The sequence below is a fragment of the Podarcis melisellensis genome (assembly GCF_964234715.1).
Source record: "Podarcis melisellensis genome assembly, chromosome: 15".
Lineage (NCBI taxonomy): Eukaryota > Metazoa > Chordata > Lepidosauria > Squamata > Lacertidae > Podarcis > Podarcis melisellensis.
In genome coordinates, this window is record NC_138532.1 from 4,223,399 (window position 1) to 4,239,726 (window position 16,328).

Consider the following 16,328-nt stretch of genomic DNA (forward strand, 5'->3'; position numbering starts at 1 on the left):
TCTGGATTGTTGTTGTTGACAAACTTATAAAATGTTTTAAGCTGCTTTGAGCGTTAGTAATGAAAGAATGAAAAAACACACCCATGAGCATGCATTCGTTTTTGCCAATGTTTGTATTTTTAATTTTATTTCTTCAGTTGATCACGTTGTTCCTGAGCCAGGCACCAGTTTGCTCTCTGCATTTGACCAGTGGCGAGAGTGGGCAGACAGCAAGTCCTGCTGCGACTACTCTTTGCATGTGGACATCACGGAGTGGCATAAAGGAGTTCAGGAGGAGATGGAAGCCTTGGTGAAGGATCATGGTAAGCCTGAGGAGTCTTTATTTAGTGCTTGCTCAGTTCTTTAGTTTCTGAGGCAAACACAAAGGCACAAAAACATCTGCATCCTAGCTGCAACTTTGACTTCTGCTTTCCACTCAGAAGTCATAGCTGGTCTTGCTGTACGTAGAGAGGATTTATTTAAATAATGTATCTGTCATTTCCCCATGCTCAGTGTGGCTTATGTAAATATCCCAAGCGTAAGGCGCATCAATGAGAGCAATAGCAACAGCCTGTCAACATACTACACAATTAATTTTGTAAAAACTCCAATCGAGTCAGCAGCCAAATGTCATCCAGAATGAATCAGGAAGCTGATTTGTGCCAAAGCAGACCTGTGGCACACCTAGCTCAGTATGGTCAACAGTGACTGGCAGTGGCTCTCCAGGGTGGAAGGCAGGAGCTTTCCCCAGCCTTGACCCTTGGTGCTTGTCCATGCTGTGGCCCTTCCATTTTGAATGGGCTTTCCATTCTGTCCAGAGAGGGAATTGTAGCTCCTGGCCTCACCACAGTGACACCATTCTCATACCCTATGTTATAACTGCTCTCGTGGTGCACATGGGATCGTGTTCCTTCAATCATAAGTAATGAGAACGTGCAAATAGGCAAATCTGATCTGCCTTTGATTGTTTGTGTGTTTAAAAACTTTCCCCGTGGCTCTTCAAGCAATAGGGTTTCCACAGTAGCTTACAGATAAATTAAAAAGGAAAAGTAAAGGAAAGACAGCCCCTCCAAATGGATTTTCCACCAAAAAACACAACAAAGAATAAAGGAAGGAGGGGGAAGCAAAAAAAAAAAAAGAAAAAAAGAAAAAAAAAGCCAACTTTTAGCACCAGGTCTTAAAGCCAGGGTTACATAACTGGCTTGTCATGTGGTGTTTGGGTTTGAGAAGTTTTTGCCCTTCTCTATCGGACTGTATGGTACATTGGGGCTTCACATAGGTATGACCCAATGTGGTTGTCCATATGTTTACAACTAAATGGAATTCTGATGGATCTTAAATTTCCTTCCCTCTCTTGCTTCTGATAGGAGTGAATTCTTTCTTGGTGTATATGGCTTTCAAGGATCACTTCCAACTCTCAGATTCTCAGGTATGGTACCTTCTTGGTTTGCATTATAGCTGATCCAAAATATTTGGCCCAGATTTTTTGGACATTCCTTGGGTGCAGGGCAAAAATACCCTTACAGTTTTTCCAAGGAAATATGGATTTGTGGTAGGGTGGGGGCTAAGACCTTTTGGTGGGAGGTTCTTACCTTAATACAAGGTGGCTGAGGGTGTCCCCGCCCCTCTGTTTTCAAAAACCAGGAGTGGGGAACTTGTGACTCTCCAGATGTTGGGAGTTCCAACTCCCATCGGCCCCAGCTAGCACGCCAGTGGGTGACAGTGACTGTAAACTGGAAACATACATACATTTAAATCTCTTCTAGATTTTCAAACTCTGTACACCAGCAGGGGTGGCCTCTTGGCTTCAGGCCCTGCCTGTAGGTTTCCCAGAGGCATATTATTTGGTCACTTTGTGAAGCTCATTATGCTCTTAGTTTACTTTGTGGAGAGCAGCTGTCCCAGCCCAGCCAATATGGTTGGAGGCCAAGGTTCAAATCTTGCTCATCTGTTGCTCTTTCTGGGCAGCCTTGGGGTGGCTTAACCCACCCTGAAGTGTTGTCAGATGAGGATAAACTGACATAATCCTCATCTATGCTGGAGGGAGATGTAGAAACGAGATAGATAGCTGCTCAGTTGTTATGGCTGTGCGGAATCTTTTTGTGTTAACTTCTCAGAATTCCATGGATGGGTTGAGGTAGCTGGAAAACTCATTCCCTGAGTCCTGGAATGGGAGGGTGAGTTTTAGAGAAGTTGGAAACGTAATTTAGGAAAGCCAGACCCTTTCTCTCTTGTCTCCCTAGATATACGAGGTCCTGAGTGTGATCCGTGACATTGGGGCCATAGCCCAAGTTCATGCTGAAAATGGAGACATCATTGCTGAGGTAAGCAGAGTTTCCCGATCACGAGAAGTAATGAACTCTCTTCAGGCGTTCTGAAAGGGAGTTTGCTCAGCAATAGTGATGGCTTTTTCCCATTGGGACTGGGGCCAGAGACAACGACGAGTGGAGCCAACTTAATTCTAGTTTTGTCCCCATCCTCCTCCCCACTGAATTCTATAAGGGCAAGACTGAGACTAAGGAGGAGGAAGATGGCAGAGACTGGTACCCCCTAGACTGGTAAGATGGGGATGGGGCTGTATCCCATCTTCTCAAATGGACCAGGTTCCACTGTCAATGGGCAAGATGGCAGGTCAGGGGAGAGACCCTGGAGACAAGCGAATTAGCTTCAGCACTTTGGAAGAAGTCCTTGACACATGTTAGTAAAAGACATTTAATCTTTTCTCCTTTCCATTTTGCTTTAGGAACAGCAGAGGATCCTCGAACTAGGCATCACCGGCCCCGAGGGGCACGTTTTGAGCAGGCCTGAAGAGGTGATGGATAGTTTTGGCCTACTCCTTTTTCCTGAATTGCCTTTCATGACGCCAGTAGCAATAACACAGAATGCTGCATCCCACATTGAGGAGTTTGCATTCTACACATGGTAGCCACATGTACGGCAGAGGTGGTCAGATGGCACAGAGGCCCCAATGGGGTAGGGGTTAGTTCACAGAGTCATAGAGTTGGAAGGGACCCTGAGGATCATCTAGTCCAACCCCCTGCAATACAGTGGTACCTCGGGTTACATATGCTTCAGGTTACAGACTCCGTTAACCCAGAAATAGTACCTCAGGTTAAGAACTTTGCTTCAGGATGAAATTGTGCTCTGGCGGCGCGGCGGCAGCAGGAGGCCCCATTAGCTAAACTGGTGCTTCAGGTTAAGAACAGTTTCAGGTTAAGAACGGACCTCCGGAACGAATTAAGTACTTAACCCGAGGTACCACTGTACAGGAATATGCAGCTGTCCCTTATGGGAATTGAACCTGCAACCATGGCGTTATCAGCACCACTCTCTAACCAACTGAACTATCCATCTTTTCAACTGAAAGGCAGTTGTAGATCTTGTTAGCCTGGATGAAGGGACAAAGAGATGTGCGTGTGTCTGTTTAGAAACTAGTCCACTGTACAGAGGAAACATTTATGTTTGTAGCTCCACCTGCTTTTGCCGGTCGCCCTGCCCACTCCTGGCACGAGGCACCCAGAAGGGAATGCAGCTTTCAGGCAAAACACGGTTCCCAAGCCTGTTGTAGGAGGTGGTTAGCTAGGCATCTGGGTCAGCGGTGTCACAAAAGCAAGTTGCTGGCGAAGGAAAACCAAGCATCAAGATCTCATCAGGAAACGGAGGATCAGATGTGAGGGGGGGGGTGCAGAGGGGCACCAGCAGAATTTTGGCTCAGATTTCCAGTCTGTGCTACTTGGACCCATTTTGAGTGGGGGGAGGGGGAGGTGAAGAAACCTCTAAAGGAGAAGGCAGCAACAATGTCAGTGATGGGCAGAAGGGAAGCCACGTTTCTGCAAGGGTAGGGAGCTGAAAGCTGCAGGAGCGTTGCTGATTTCGTCCGAGGAGCAGTGGAACACGGGATGGGAAGGTTGGGGAGGCAGCGTGCAGTGGTGAGGTAAGGGAAGATCAGGTCCACTCCCCCCCCCCCCGAATGATTGCAGGATTCCCCTTTCTTTCCTACATGCTTTCCAAATCCGCTTCATGGGACAGGTGGAGTTTTATATCTGCATCACAGGAAATGAGGAACTTGGACTGTGCTGTTGAACAGAATGGTCCAGGCACAGGGAAGGTTCTTCAGCTTAAAAGCCACATTCCCATCTGGGCAATCTTCTTTTTTGGGGTGTGGGTGGGGAGGGGGCCACATGCTAGTACTGGGTGGGACCAGGGGTCAAAATGTGTGGGAAATGAAAGCAAATTTTACCTTAGTAGGCTAGTTTCTACTCACACCCCCTGCCATCCTCCATCCAGGCAAGCGAGAGGCGTGATCAAGGCTCACGGACCCATTCCATGCAGGTGAAAAGCATCCAAGGCGAGGATATGAAGTAGGACAGTTAGGGGTGTTGCCTGGGGACAGGCCTGGAGGCTCCTCGGGTTCTTCACCCCTGGTGGAATGCTCAATGCATTTGCAAAGCTTTGTCCACATCAGATGCTATCTGTCTGTCTACCTATCTAATTTCTAAACTGCACTTTAATATAAAATATCTTAGAGCAGTATACAACTTGAAAAACACAGTAAAAACAATAATAATTGGCATCCGCTGGTCTTGAGGGACGATGGAGTGCGCCTCTGGGAATGAAGTCAGACCACTGGAGAATCACTGTGCCTGCTGCAGAGACTGGCAACTTGTATTGCTGCCTGAAGTGGTCTCTCTGGGATGCAAGCCTGGGCAGAGTTAGAACTTCTCCTTGCAAACAAACAAACAAATATACATGCATGCATGCAGGCATATGGGTAAAAGCTGGTTGGCAAAAGAACTCAGGTTTGAAATTCCTGTCTGAATGAGACAGTTTTTAGAAGAAGTCTGAAAACGAGCTGGGCTGATTCCTGCCAAACCTCTGTTGGCAAAGAGGTCCACACCAAAGGCTCAGCATCTGGTAAAAGGTCCATCCAAACTTCAGGGGCACATGGGACCACTGAAAGTGCCCCAGCAGAAGACTTCACTGGTTGAGGTGGAGCATAAGGAATTGGACAGTCCTAAAGGTACTTTGGGCCCAGGCTGAATTAACACCATGGCCAGCGGTCAGGGTTCATGGGAGTTGTCGTTTAGCAACCACCTGTGGACTGCAGTTTCCCCATTCCAGCTTCATAGCTTTGCTTGGAAAGAGCTGGAGGAAAAGGACAGCAGAATAGTCAGCAAGGAACACAAAAGTGCAAAGTGGGTTAAGATGTTTGGCAGTGATCTGTGTGACTATATTCATCCAGCCGGAAAGCACAACTTGCATTGCCCAGGGATTTGAAAGGTGACATTTTGCAGCCGTGGCCTCCCCACCCACACGGAAAAGGCCACAGTGAGGTTTTAATGTAGCTTTTAGTAATGGTTTGTTTGCCTCCAGCAGTGAGTCAGAAATACTTGCAGCTGCCTGAGAGGCTTTCTAAAATTTTGGGAGGGGCGGAGGTAAAGGCAAACGAAGGGGGGCTTTGTAAAATTATGCATGGTTAGGAGAAAGTGGATACAGAAAAGGCCCCCCCCCCCCCCGCGCTGCATAATATTAGACCAATATCATCCGGCAAAGCTGAATAGTAGGAGATTTGGACAAGCAGAAGGAAGTCATTATTCACAGCACATCATTAAATTATGGAATTTGCTTCTAGGAGTTGTGGCAATAGCCATCGACTAGAGGCGTGGGGGAGGCCAGAGGGAACCTGGGAGACTCCCAACTCTCATCAGCCGCAGCCAGCATGGATTATGGGCGTTGTAGCCCAACATGCATTGAGACAACAGTCTTAACAACTACAATTCCCAGGGTTCTTTGGAAACACCACAACATTTAATCCAATTTGTTTGTAGTCTCCATATGCCACTTGTTTTGTGTCATTAATTTCTTCTTTTTAGGGTTTCATTTTCCAAAGGGAAATAATAATGGAAGCCTTGGCAGGGGGTGGCTTATTACTAAGAAAGATCTGTGTGTCTTCTCCTCCCCTCCGTAGGTGGAGGCTGAAGCTGTGAACCGGGCTATAACCATTGCTAACCAAACCAACTGCCCCTTATATGTCAGCAAGGTGATGAGCAAAAGTGCAGCTGAAGTTATCGCCCAGGCCAGGAAAAAGGGTAAGTGCTGGATGGAAAATTCCTGTTGATTCTTCCACTCTTTTGTTTTCTTGGCAGTGCTGTATGGATACATTTGCATTCTCTGTCCAATCTGGATTTTAACTTCCTGAGCATTTAGCCATTTTCTGATGAGCTTGTTCTACAGGCCAAATAGTTTGTTTGGGACTGGGGCTTTCTAATCCAACTTTCCTCCTTTTGTTTTGTTCCACCACTTGCATAGTTGCCTTGGTAACGCAAGTTTTGCAAGTATGAAAAGCATGATCTCTTTAACCATGTTCTAGACCTTTGACCATCAGCTCTTTTGACAAGAGCCAGTGTGGATTAGTGGTTCGAGTGTTGGAGTAGGACCTGGGAGACCAGGGTTCAAATCCCCACACAACTATGAAGCTCTCTGTTTGGCTTAGAGCAAGTCACTCTCTCTCAGCCTACAGAGTCCGCTAACCCAGAAATAGTACCTTGGGTTAAGAACTTTGCTTCAGGATGAGAACAGAAATCGTGCAGCAGCGGCACAGCAGCAGCAGGAGGCCCCATTAGCTAAAGTGGTGCTTCAGGTTAAGAACAGTTTCAGGTTAAGAACAGACCTCCGGAACGAATTAAGTACTTAACCCGAGGTGCCACTGTAATTGCCTGCTGTTTTTAGGCATACACTTTAAACAAGCGCAATGTGCAAATCAGCCTTGAGGCTGGCCTTGGCTTCTGCTAGTTGTCCTGTTCATTGGGACTGTGTGGGCCAACGGAGGCATCTTGTTAGACATCAACAGAGCATTCTTTTAACTTCACATTCTTTCTCTGCATTCTAGCCTTCAGGGAATTGCTGTTCAAATGGTGTCAATAGCTCCCATTTCCCCTCTCCCCCCTCTCTTTTATTGCTAAAGCCTTATTAGTTTCTATTTAAAGCATTTGAGATGTGGGTTTTTTTTTAAAGATACCCGCCTTTCTTTGTAAGCCTGATAATGTTTATTCACATCTCAGCGGAGCTCGATTGCTAAAGCTCAAATGTAAGTCAGGTTACACTGCCAGAAGGACACCCCCTTACACCCCCCCCAGACAACAGCTTTCTTCAAAAACCAGTTGCATGGCGCTTGCACTCTGTGCATGCTTAAATGCATTCTTTTGTTACTCCAAATGCTCCCAATTCTAAGCTGAATTCCACTATAAACAGGTTGGAAGACTAATCTCTGTTGCTGTGGGTTTTGTTTTTTAAAAAAATGGGTGGGGGAGAGGGAAATGCCTGTTCCCTTTTGAAAGACCTGCTTTCATGCGGACTAGAAACCTGGGCAAACCTCCCTGAGTGCGAGCTACTAGCCCATCACAATCCCTGCCTGGATATTCCTGCGCTTGAAAGTTCTATTTCAAGCAGCGGCTCGTCTCCAGATCGAGCGAGGATCCTGTTTTGCCCACCAGATTCCGATTCAGAGTCCTCCTCATCATCATCATCACCCATCCCTGGCTGCCAGGTCTTGCCAAAGGCTGCGGGGATTTTGGGCTCCCCACCCGCCTGCACCCTGGCAGGGTCCTTCCTCACCACCCCCTAGTTACGGCCCTGACCAAAAGAAGAAACAAATGCCTTTACTAGCCATCGGGAAATGGTTAGAAAGGGATGTTCAAATGAATAAAACGAATAACTAAACTAATAGCTTGCCTTTTGCACCCACGGAGCTCAAATCAGCATGCATCATGTCCTCTCCGTTCCCTGTTTTCCCCTCACAACAACCCTGTGGAGTTGGTCCAGATAGATATGAGAGGACGAGGCCTTTTAGGTATATTCAGAAACAGATTATTTTCAAACCACGTTAAACAGTGTTAACAAGAGCAGTGACCTGTACAAAGGAAGGCATTGAAGAGAAGCAGAGAGGGAGAATGAAAGCTGTGAGGGAGATCAGAGCTGGGGGGACCTCACCTTTGACCTCCAGGTGTCGAAAGGTGCAGCTGTTGCTTTGAAGCAAGGAGCTTTTCTTTAGCTTAGATTCCCTGGGGTTACAGTTCTTGAAACACGGGAGAGTTGTTCGCAGAGTGTTTTTAACAGTTCCCAGGTTTCTTTGGAGAAAACCTTGATGGTATAATACTGTGTTAAGCGTAAGGTGCCTCACGGGCAGCAGATTCAACATGGAGGAAAGAAAACCCATTTTTCTCATAGCATGATTACTTTATGAGAGGAGAGGAGCCTGTGGCCCTCCAGCTTGGGCTATAGTCAGGGAAGATGGGAGTTGTAGTCCACAAGGGCCTCACTCTTGATCTGTGGGACTCACTGCCACAGGATATGGTAATGTGAAAAAAGCCTGAAAATCTGCTGCCAGCCAGAGTAGACAATACCAGGCTAGATGGAGCAATGGTATGGCTCGGTGTGACTGCATCGTATGTTCCCAAACTTCCAGACATTTCTTCCTTAGAACATCTGCAGAAAATATGCATAGTATTGTATGTTCTGCAACGGTTACATCTATCCTGTTTCTGTCACCCTGCTCTGCAGGCACTGTGGTCTATGGTGAGCCCATAACAGCAAGTTTGGGCACTGATGGATCACACTACTGGAGTAAAAACTGGGCCAAAGCAGCTGCTTTTGTCACCTCTCCACCACTGAGCCCTGACCCAACTACTCCAGACTTTCTCAATTCTCTGCTGTCTTGGTAAGTAGAGGGAAAGTTCCTGAGATGGGTGTATTTAAAAAGAGAAATTCTGTGCTATCTGAATTCTGTGACCTGTATAAATTAGGACTGAACCAAAACTTTGTGTTCTACTAAAACTCTCACCACAACCTTCCCCTTTTGACAATAATTCAAGGAAAGTAGAAACATTTGCCCGTTCTTTGTGAAGGCAGAAAGCATTGCTCTCATTTGGGTTTGTCTTTACAACATTATTATACAGCCAGATTTGGTTGGCTAACTTGCCACTGTGATGCTCTCACACAGGCTGCATGATTCCTGACAGGCTAGTTCACACAAGAGGAAGAATAATACTGTTTCTAAACAGAGAAGAAGGCACTGCCCAAGAGGAAGCAAAAAAGTGCAAAAACACACAAGATTTTGATTGTCATTCAGACAGTTTTGCGATCCCTCCTCACCTCCCTTTTTGTGCAGAAAAGGTTTACCCGCTAATATCTTGCAGAGCCCTACAAATTATTCAAAAGTTCCTATATTTTTGCATTATGTCTTCATGGGAGCCAGCATGATGTTGATGATTGTTGTAGAGGGACTCCCTGGTCCTGAATGGGGTAACTGTGCCCCTGAAGGACCAGGTGCACGGCCTCGGAGTCATTCTGGACTCGCAGCTGTCCATGGAGGTGCAGGTCAGTTCTGTGTCCAGGGCAGCTGTCTACCAGCTCCATCTGGTACGCAGGCTGAGACCCTACCTGCCAGCAGGCTGTCTCGCCAGATTGGTGCATGCTTTGGTTATCTCCCGCTTGGACTACTGCAATGCGCTCTATGTGAGGCTACCTTTGAAGGTGACTCGGAAACTGCAATTAATCCAGAATGCGGCAGCTAGACTGGTGACTGGGAGCGGCCGCCAGGACCACATAACACCGGTCCTGAGAGATCTGCATTGGCTCCCAGTACGTTTCAAAGCACAATTCAAAGTGTTGGTGCTGACCTTGAAAGCCCTAAATGGCCCTGGTCCTGTATACCTGAAGGAGCGTCTCCACCCCCATCATTCTACCCGGACACTGAGGTCCAGCGCCAAGGGCCTTCTGGCAGTTCCCTCATTGCGAGAAGCGAGGTTACAGGGAAGCAGGCAGAGGGCCTTCTCGGTAGTGGTGCCCACCCTGCGGAACGCCCTCCCTTCAGATGTGAAGGAAATAAGCAGCTATCTTCTCTTTAAAAGACATCTGAAGGCAGCCCTGTTTAGGGAAGTTTTTAATATTTAATGCTGTATTGTTTTTTACACTCGATTGGGAGCTGCCCAGAGTGGCTGGGGAAACTCAGCCAGATGGGCGGGGTATAAATAAATAAATAAATAAATAAATAAATAAATAAATAATAATAATAATAATTAGTCCAACAACATTTGGAATCCAAGGTTGGGGGAGGCTACTGTAGAGTGTTTTCCCTTCCAGGATTTAATTAAACTTCTGTTCAAACAGGTTATACAATTATCATCAGCTCCACCCCATTAGGCAACCTGTGGCCATTTTTTCCATCTTTTAACCGTCCGCGTTCACACAGGGATTGCTCACTCATTACCTCTGGGTGGTTCCCCTCCCCCTTTCTCCTGGTTTTTGATGTCTTCCTTTTCTGGAGCATCAAGCATTGGTAGAGAAAGCATGATGTGAAGGCAGATAAGACCATTACAGTGTTAGCCTATGGGCAGGGCCTGCCTTTGATCTTCTTCCTTGCACAGTGTGGACTGGAAAGTACTTTAGAAGTAATGAGTAGCATAAAAACATGAGAACAGTGTGTCTTGGCTGAAAACAGCGATCCAGTTGCTGCTATGAAGGAAGCTGATAATGGTTAACAATTCCCCCCAGATATTTTTTTTCATTCTGTACCAACTGCCCCCAATTTCCCATTGTAAAATTTTCTTTGTTTTGAGGGGACGTTGAGGATGAGTCCAAGACTTGCTGTGGCTCCTGTTTGCCCCCCTACACTAACCACACTAACCAGACTTTTCCAACCTGGTGACCTCCAGAGGTTTTGAATTAGGTTCTTATAATACAGAATAAGTACACAGAATAAGGGAGGGCAAATTGAGGGAGGGGTGATTTTGAATACAGTATGGGCATTCATCCCCCACCCCCCGCTTTCTGGGCCTGTGAAAGGAGATTGGAAGGTAAGGATGAGAGGCAGCTGGCATTGGTGAAGCTCAGTGTTTCCAAGGGAGTGAGAAAAGGAGAGGTAATATTCAGGCCATAAGCCTGGCAAGTAAAAGCGAGTGTGTGTGTGCGCGCGCGCTTAAAGTAAAAGAGCAGCTGTGAGGGGAGGTTAAAGATAAAAGTGCTTTAAGGATAATGTGGCCAGTGTGGTATAGTGGTTAAGAGCGGGAGTCTCGTAATCTGGGGAACCGGGTTCGCGTCTCTGCTCCTCCACATGCAGCTGCTGGGTGACCTTGGGCCAGTCACACTTCTCTGAAGTCTCTCAGCCCCACTCACCTCACAGAGTGTTTGTTGTGGGGGAGGAAGGGAAAGGAGAATGTTGCCGCTTTGAGACTCCTTAGGTTAGTGATAATGTGGGATATCATATCCAAACTCTTCTTCTTCTTCTCTAGTTGCTGTTGGGCTGCAACTCACAACATCCCTGACTAGGTTGACTAGGCTGGTCAAAGATGATGGGAGCTGCAGTCTAACCACATCTGGAGATTCAAGGCTGAAGATCTAGGGGGCATCCCCTGCCTTCCTTGGAGATGCCAGGAACTGAACTAGCGAGCTTCTGCATGCAACACCCATGTTCTACCACTAAGACCTTCCACAGTGCTTACAGGGTTTAGCTTCATGTCCGTGGTGATAGTAGTGTTGATTCCACTGACTCCACATCCTTCCCTCCCCTCCCTTCCAACACAGCTGGGTGCAGCTGATGGGATTTGGTATCTCAAACATATGGAGGGCCTCAGTTTCAAGAAGCTTGGTTTAGTATGATGTCTGAAGTGGGCTGTTGTGGTCGTCCTTTTCATGGCTGGCAATTGAGTCAACATGAAAGCCAAATGAGAAGTGAGATTCAAATCTCCCCAGCTGTGTCCTGCCCTAAACTTGATATCTGTTCCCCTAGAGATCAGTGTTGTCCTTCACCAGAAGTATATGTCTGAGTGCAGACTCAAACAGAATTGGTGGTTTTTCCAAACCTTAGTAACTTTCAAAAAATAAAAATAGTAACATAAAAAATCTTTGACTCTTCTCCCCAGAGAAAATATTCTCTCCTTCCCCCACTCCCCCAAACCTTCCCAGGAACATAATTGGCATTCTTGTGGGAGGGAAAAAAGAATGAAAATAGCAGATTTAAGCATTTTCAAAGAGGACACAATGTTGCAGAAGGGCTGATGTAACTGCCATTTTTTTTAATTGAAAATGTCTAATTCCCCCTCCTTTTTTATAAAAAAGTTAAATATGTATTCTGCTAAAGCAGAATTGTAATAAATAAAACAAATGTTTAAAAAGCGGTCTCATTTGAGTAAGTTAGCAAGGTTGTGCCAGAAAACTCTCTTCCTTGGTTATTTAGGTGAATGCTAGCAAGCCATGGGTAAATAGAAAGATTTCTTGGATATTAAGAGATGGGAAGGACACTAGAGGTCTTCTAGTCCAAATCACCCGATCGCTGCCAGAACTACAACACACGGTGCAACTGCCGCAGGGCTAGGCAGCATGGTACCCTGCAGAAGTTGTTGGACTTCAACTTCCATCTCCCCTGGTCATACTAGCTGGAGCTGATGGGAATTAGTGTCCAAGATCCTCTGGAGGTTCTCAGATTGTCTACTTCTGAACTACTCCATCCCTTAATGGCCATCCAGCCTCTCCCCAGCAGAGGAGAGACCATCACCTTCCAAGGCAGACCATTAGGAAGCTACGTCTTTTGTCTAGATGAAATGGGTTCCATTGTTTTCCATTCAGCCCTGACCCCTGAAGACTGTTTTGATCTTTGCAATGGTAGCTTCTTGCTCTGGATGTAACTCCTGTTGATGACACACCTCTTGTCTTTGGTTTCAGTGGAGACCTCCAAGTCACTGGCAGTGGCCACTGTACCTTCAACACTGCCCAGAAAGCTGTTGGGAAGGACAACTTTACTCTGATCCCTGAAGGAACCAATGGAACTGAGGAAAGGATGTCCATCATCTGGGATAAAGCTGTGGTGTGTTGCTTTGATGGGGCAGGAGAGGTCTTGGTTCACGCAGGCAATCTCTTGCTGATGTTACTTGAGATCCTAGGCCAGTTCTGGGGCCTTTTGAGCATTGTTGCAATGGACAGAGCACAATGAATCCGCAATGTTGGAAGACTCTCATATCAGTCTTCAAGTTTTGGTATTGAAACATTGGGCGAGGGCGAGGAGTTCCCTTCCTTGCATGGACAGAATCCCCTGAGCTCAAGCTGCATCTTAGCCTATCCATGGGATCATAGAAAGCTCCTCTTTACCAAGTCAGACTCTGGGTCAATGTAACTCAGCATTATCTAAACTCTCCAGGGTTTGTAACAGGATGCTCCCACCTCCAACCTGGAGATACAGGGGATTGAACCTGGGACTTCCTGCATTCAAAGCATGTGGTCTACCACTGAGCCACACCATTCCATCTTGTCCCTTCCCTCTCCTATGATTATTTTGAATACTTCTGGTAGGGAACTGTGATAGCAGTGGACAATGGTTTGCTGCTGGTTAGCTGCTCATTTGAGCTGGCCTAGACTGTTTGCACTTCACTTTTAGAAGTGTTGGGGGAAGGAATAAATATTTTGAACATTTAGCAAAAGAGCTAAATATATTCAAAATGCTCGGGTTAAATATTTTGTGATGAGTGTGGCTCTAAGTTGGTGGAGTATACCCCAAACATGATAAACAGGTAACCTAATATATTCAAAGTATCACAGCTGACTCCAGTGGTCTCAAGTACAGGAAACAGAAGGCAAATTTATGTCCCAGTATGGATGTCAAAAAAAATCATGTTTTTCTGCTACATGAACAACCAGGTACACTTGCTTCTCCCCATTTCTCCTCTTTTGCACAGCAAAGGAGATCAGAAGCTTTTGTTTCTAATTTTGTTTCTAACCATAGTTCTTCATTATGCCCAAACTCGGGTAACCAAGTTTTGATTAAACTATGGTTAGTGAAAATGAATCAGGTTCAAACTGTACCTATCCATATATAAGATGGAACAGCAAGTAAAGATTTTCTATATAGGTGACATGCTTATCGTGATTTGAAAAAGGAACCTGATAAAAAATATATAAATTTGGGAAAGGATTCCAACCATTGGTCAGTTTCATCAAAGTGGACAGAAGTTTCAACTAGTATTTAGATTAGCAGGATTGCCCCCTATTTCAGCACTGTATGAATTTTGAGTTACTGTGTTTGCTTTTAAGGATTTCTTTATTATTGCCTCTGTTCTTCTGATGGGGATGCTACCTTTTTATGGTTAGGTTACTGGTAAGATGGATGAGAACCAGTTTGTAGCTGTGACCAGCACCAACGCAGCCAAGATCTTCAACCTCTATCCCAGGAAGGGACGTATAGCTGTGGGCTCTGATGCTGACCTGGTGATCTGGGACCCAGACAGCGTCAAGACAATCTCAGCCAAGACTCACAACATAGTAAGTGGTTTCTGCGCTTTCCCCCACTCCCTGTCCAAGCACAAACCTCCACTGCATTGTTTGTGTGAGTGACAGAAATACAGAAGGATTACGCAAGAACATGCAAGCTCTGAGTTTCAGAGAGCCCATCTTTCAGTCCATTGCACATCTGGACTGAAGAGTTTTCCCCAAACTTCTGATGGCTTAGGCAAAATTGCTTTCTGAATTAAACTTGCTTTCTGAATTTGAAACTGGAAGCACACATCACTCTGGCACCCGAAAATATCACTTGGCACCAGAGGGAGCCTTTTTAATATGCCTAACTGTAGGGCGTGGGTGGGAACTGTCATCAGGGAGTTAACAGTGTGCTATGAGAACATTAAATAAGAGAAGCTTCAAATAAGATTCTTCAATTCCCTCCTAGGCTGTGGAGTATAATATCTTTGAGGGTATGGAGTGCCGTGGGTCACCACTGGTGGTCATCAGCCAGGGGAAGATCGTGCTGGAGGACAGCAACCTCCATGTGACTGAGGGCTCTGGGCGATACGTTGCCAGGAAGCCCTTCCCTGACTTTGTTTACAAGCGCATCAAGGCCAGGAGCAGGGTGAGTATGCTGGATGAACATGTGTCCTTTGAAAGCTCAGTAAATTGGATAGCAGGATTTTAATCATTCAGGTTCACCTAGTTGCAACAGTTAGATGTTGAATTCCATTGAGGTAGCCATTGCCCTACCAACCTCAGTCTGCACTTAACCAGCCTCCATCGGCATGCCTTGAAAGTAAAGTGTCATCATACTCTGCAGTTTGTGTGGTCCCTAGTAGACTGTGCCAAACGCAGCAGGGGGAACGGCAGGCAGGACCAGGTGAGCAGTTTAACAGAGGTAGGGGGGTTAGCAAGCCTCCCTCCCCCTTTGAAAGCGGGTGGGGCTTGGGGGAAGCCATGGGGGAGGGGTGGGGCAAGCTGAGGGAATAAGCGAGGGGATGGGTGAGGTGTAGCAGAAGTGCAAAGGGGTAGGTGCAGTCGGCGAGCAGAGTGAATGGGTTGCAGCCCCTAATAAAAGTGTGTATCACACACTGCCTTGTGTATGTGGTGCTGCTGAGAGCCTGGTCCGAATGCTTACCTTCTGAACGACACACACGCCATCCTAGGTCAAAGACCCATCCTTAATTTTCTCCCAACTGAGAGCATTGTTGGGAATGCTTTAATGCAGAAATAAAACATTCTGGTTGTCTTTATTCCCCTTTTCCACCCACCTCTCAATTTTTTTAAAAAACACCAAACAATTTTGTAGCAGAATGACTATGGCAAACTAAGGCCCAGGGGCCACCCGCTCAGTCAGTCCCCGTGCTAAACTGGTGTGGCGTGGAGGATTCGCCGCACAGGGACTGACTTGCATGACGCTGGCTTGGCTTCGGATTGGCTGCAAGAAGCTCCTGCAGCCAATCCGAAGCCACAGACGCCTCTGGGCGACACCCCTTCCCACTGAGGCGGCCACATATGATCAAGAGCCGAGCGGGAAGAAGTGGTGGTGGCAGGGAGGCTACCTCTGCCGCCCAGGTCAGCGCCATGGGCTCTGCACCCCATGGACCCCTGGCCGAGGTAGAGGACGATGCTGCCGAAGGCAAGACGGTGGCGGCGTGAGTGGCGGTGGGGTCCTTTTGGGGGAGGGGGTGCTTTTGGGAGAGGGTGGGTCTGGCCCCCCACAAGGTCTGAGGGACAGTGGACTGACCCCCTCCTGAAAAAGTTTGCTGACCCTTGTTTTAAGGTGTGATTTAGGAAGTCAATGGTTTGCACCAGAAACAAAAGCTATTAGCAAGAGACCAAAAGTTTAAAACGTGCCTTGATTTTCTTCTTTTGGAACCAAATTCAGTTGTAAATCGTCATAGCTACACTGGAGTTAAGCCTAGCTCACTGGCCTGATTGTAATTGTTATCTAGCTCTCTTCAAGAGATCTAGGAAGAGAAGCCTGTCTTTGCCATCCTGGTGACTTCTGGATGTTTTGGATTACGGCTGAGTTGTCTGGGGGTGGTGGGAGTTGTAGTTGAAAACATCCAGATGGCACC

General features: G+C 46.6%; 2 protein-coding genes across 5 annotated transcripts in view; one reads left to right on the forward strand and one right to left on the reverse strand.

The window, feature by feature from the left end:
* The window catches only part of DPYSL2 (dihydropyrimidinase like 2), an 85,775-nt gene that overhangs the window by 62,743 nt on the left and 6,704 nt on the right, over window positions 1–16,328 (forward strand). For all 4 annotated transcript variants that reach the window (XM_081890949.1, XM_081890950.1, XM_081890952.1 and 1 more), the window contains exons 4-12: window positions 138–302; window positions 1,347–1,408; window positions 2,223–2,303; window positions 2,723–2,791; window positions 5,948–6,068; window positions 8,539–8,695; window positions 12,697–12,838; window positions 14,116–14,286; window positions 14,690–14,869. In XM_081890949.1, the coding sequence (XP_081747075.1) occupies window positions 138–302; window positions 1,347–1,408; window positions 2,223–2,303; window positions 2,723–2,791; window positions 5,948–6,068; window positions 8,539–8,695; window positions 12,697–12,838; window positions 14,116–14,286; window positions 14,690–14,869 (1,148 nt within the window). The remainder of the gene's footprint in view (window positions 1–137; window positions 303–1,346; window positions 1,409–2,222; window positions 2,304–2,722; window positions 2,792–5,947; window positions 6,069–8,538; window positions 8,696–12,696; window positions 12,839–14,115; window positions 14,287–14,689; window positions 14,870–16,328) is intronic.
* LOC309358198 (claudin-34-like) overlaps window positions 1–16,328 on the reverse strand; it is a 100,792-nt gene that overhangs the window by 41,519 nt on the left and 42,945 nt on the right. The gene's annotated exons all lie outside the window — the stretch shown is intronic.